The 3,413-nt window shown below is 39.6% G+C and overlaps 1 protein-coding gene across 1 annotated transcript; it reads right to left on the bottom strand.

Moving 5' to 3' along the window:
• Positions 1,002-2,906, bottom strand: LOC108662786. The gene is made up of 2 exons (XM_018124366.1): positions 2,643-2,906; positions 1,002-1,874 (listed from the first exon to the last, which is right to left on the bottom strand). The coding sequence occupies exons 1-2, from the start codon at positions 2,904-2,906 to the stop codon at positions 1,002-1,004; spliced, it is 1,137 nt and encodes a 378-aa protein (XP_017979855.1).

The raw sequence follows: 3,413 nt of genomic DNA, 5'->3' as shown, positions 1-3,413 counted from the left end.
ACTCTTTGGTACAATATTATTATTATTATTTTGTTAAGTGATTAGCTTAAAGTTTTATATGGAGATATTAATAAGATAAAATAAACATTATAATTAAAAAATTACAAAAACAAATTGAGTATGAGGATTTAGAAAGCTACTAAAATTAGATGAATTAATTTTATATCTCTTAAGAGATTTGATTGTAAGAACATAAAAGGTTAAATCAAATGAAATAGAAAAGAATTAAATTAAATCATTAATTGTTTAATACAAGTCGCAATATTTGAGAATGGGGTAATAGTATAGGGACTTCGCAAGTTTATTCAGTGTTCAAAACTACAAACAAAATGAAATGAATAATCAAATAATATATCTATAAAATTAATAAAAAAATAAAAACTGATCTACAAGAGGAAACTAACAAACACAAAATCCAAATATGAATGAATGTAAGATACTACAATAGCAAATTGTGACAAAGGTATTGCACATGGGTTACACATTTAGTTAGGCCGACAAGCTATCTTCATCCACAAGACACCCTACGTTTTCAGACATTGTCCTTCGTATTGGACAGTTGTTACGTGTGTGACCGGTTTGTCTGCAACTTGAACATGCTTTCAATCAGCGCACTCGTGGAGGCTCCAATTGACTTGGAGATGGTGCTGGATTTGTGGATGGAACTGTGAATGGTGATGGGCAATTCTGTCTATTATGGTCGTACTTCTTGCATTGCGAACATCTCTATGCTCAACTACCTTCACCGGTCGATGGAATCCTTCTCCTCCTACTTCTTCCCACTTGGCCTCACCAAGGTGGTGGCAAGACGACAATTTGTTTCACATGAGGGGGGATCTCCCACTCACTAGGATGCCCTACCTGGCGAATGGACCCCACATAACCCTCCACCAAAATGGTTCTCTTGTAGTAGTTAGTGTAGAATTCAATGGCTTCACGTTTGCATTTACTGAAAAATACAATGAACTCAATGTTCAAGCACAATGTAAATACTATGTCAATTAAGGTTCAAATAAGAAATAAAGATATTCTGACCTTATTGCTACAATGGCATGACTGCATGGCAGTAAATCTATTTGAAACTCACAACATGAACACGTCTTTGTGGACAAGTTTACAAGTCCGTCCATCTTCTTATCTTTAACTTTGAACTCCACTTGATTGATAAGTTTAACCACAAAGCGATGTGCATCATTGAACCATTTGCTCAACTGCCTGGCAACCCAAGGGCTGAGGGGCGTGGTCACCTTGACGGCCTCCTCGTATCGGTCATGGAACCAACGCTGGAACATGTCTCTGATGAACTCGATCAAAACAGTGATTGACATTTGTCTTGCATGCTTTAAGCATGAGTTAACACGTTCTACAATGTTGGATGTCATCATTTGGTATCGCCTTGCCGGTGAACAGGCACGTGCCCATCTCTTAGGGCCTATTCTCATAAGGTCAGCATGGACTCTCACATGAATCTGCTTGAGTTGGTTGATATGTCTGTTGAAATCGAAAACCTTATAGCAATCTCGAGCAAGGGTGAAAATCATAGAAACATCGTCCCGCTTGAACTTGTTTTTAAAGTTTTTCTTCAAGTGGTACTCGCATAAACCGTGGTGCGCTTCTGGGTATGCATTTTGAATTACTTTCTTAATGTTGAGATGCTGATCAAAAATGAACATAGTGTTTTCAAGACAACCAACCGCATCACGCAGCTTGCTAAGAAACCACATCCATGAGTTTTCATCCTCAACATGGCCGATGCCAAACGCAATTGGACATACGCACTCATTCACATCTTTACATACAGCGACAAACAGAATACCCTTGAACCTGCCTTTCAGATGTGTCGCATCAATTGCAACCGTAAACGTATAACATCCCTAAACCCCTGAATACAAGCCCAATATGCCCAGAAACAATATTTGAATCTTTCTGCCTCATCAGTAGCCACTATAGTGACTGTGTTGAGATTTTCTTGTTCCAACAGACAAAAATACGAGGGTAGTAGTTGAAATGACTCCTCCGGGGGATCGAAAACAAGCCTCTTCGCATACTCCTTCGCTTGCTAGGCCTTACCATAAAGGTATTCCAATCCCCACTGAACCCTCATCTCACCAATTATGTCCTAATGTCTCAATGCTACTCCATTAGCCTAAAGCTTGTGTGACATAAGTTCACCAATTATCTTCGCACTCGAGGTTGTAAATCGCCCTTGCAAACCATCGACAATACACGTGTGTACTTTGTGGAACATCCGAACTTGCCAATATTCTCCTCCTTCAAGTAACTTCGTTGCACACACACTGAACTTGCTACCTTGTCCTTAACCAACCTCATAACGAGCTTTACATGACCTTTTTACTTTTATCCCAAAGTGTTCTTTTAGAGCCAATATGCTCAAAGCTCATTTCAACTCGACCTTCAAGGAAAATATTTTTCCTTTGTATAAGAGATCATCGGCACATGTTAACTCCTCAGTTGTAATTGTTTGGAAGAAAAACCTTTCTGCACCTGCAATTACCCACGTACGAGCCTGCATTTCCCTTTTCCTAATAACTTGCATGGAGCAATGTACCAAGGGAACAAATCTCGTTCTCATCAGCGATGGGGTTATTGTATAGAGGGTCATCACACTAAAAATCTCCTACATCAACACCTCCAACAGGTTCCGTTTCGCCTTCAACATTATTGCAAATTGGAATGTCACTGTCATAAAGTCGGTCCTCGTCTGAACTCTCATCATGCCATTCATCAGGCCCATCATCCGAATTGTCATCAAATCTATCTTCACTGGTAGGGAACCAATCCTTATTTCTCTCATCAGATGCAGTAATATTCTCAAGCGTCACAGTGTCAGCCTCCAACGTCGCAATGTTGTCCTCAAGTGTCACATTCTCATTTGAAAATGCCATTACACCCTGTACAGTTTTACCTGATCGTTGCATTTGTTGGACACAGGTAACTAATTGGTTCGATGCATATCCTGATCAGAATTGTGCAGCCAAATGTTCTTTGAATGTCATGTGTCTACCGGGCTGCACAAGTACTTGTGCATACGTCAATTGCCATTGTTGTGAGTTACGGACCGAATGCTATGATATATGTGAAGCATTGTGTATCTCATTTTGATTGAGTTGATTACCATATTGTTCAGCTTCTTCATGTGACATAACATTTGTTTAGCGCCCCTTAATGCTAACATACACAGCCAGAACATTCCTCTGTTCTAGCAGAATTAATGCAACATCCTCATCGTCCTTGATAATTGGCCATGATAGCTTTCTAGGTGTACTGATCAATGCATGTAACTCAATCTCGTCAATTTCTAAGTTTACCCTAACAACATCTTCAACCAGCTTCATCAATCCCACAAAATACAAATCACTCCTAACCCCCAGCATTCGTGACTCACCACCCTT

The sequence above is a fragment of the Theobroma cacao genome, chromosome 7 (genome assembly GCF_000208745.1).
Source record: "Theobroma cacao cultivar B97-61/B2 chromosome 7, Criollo_cocoa_genome_V2, whole genome shotgun sequence".
Classification (NCBI taxonomy): Eukaryota; Viridiplantae; Streptophyta; class Magnoliopsida; order Malvales; family Malvaceae; genus Theobroma; species Theobroma cacao.
The sequence above is the reverse complement of the archived record's forward strand: the minus strand, read 5'-3'. Positions and strand labels throughout refer to the sequence as shown.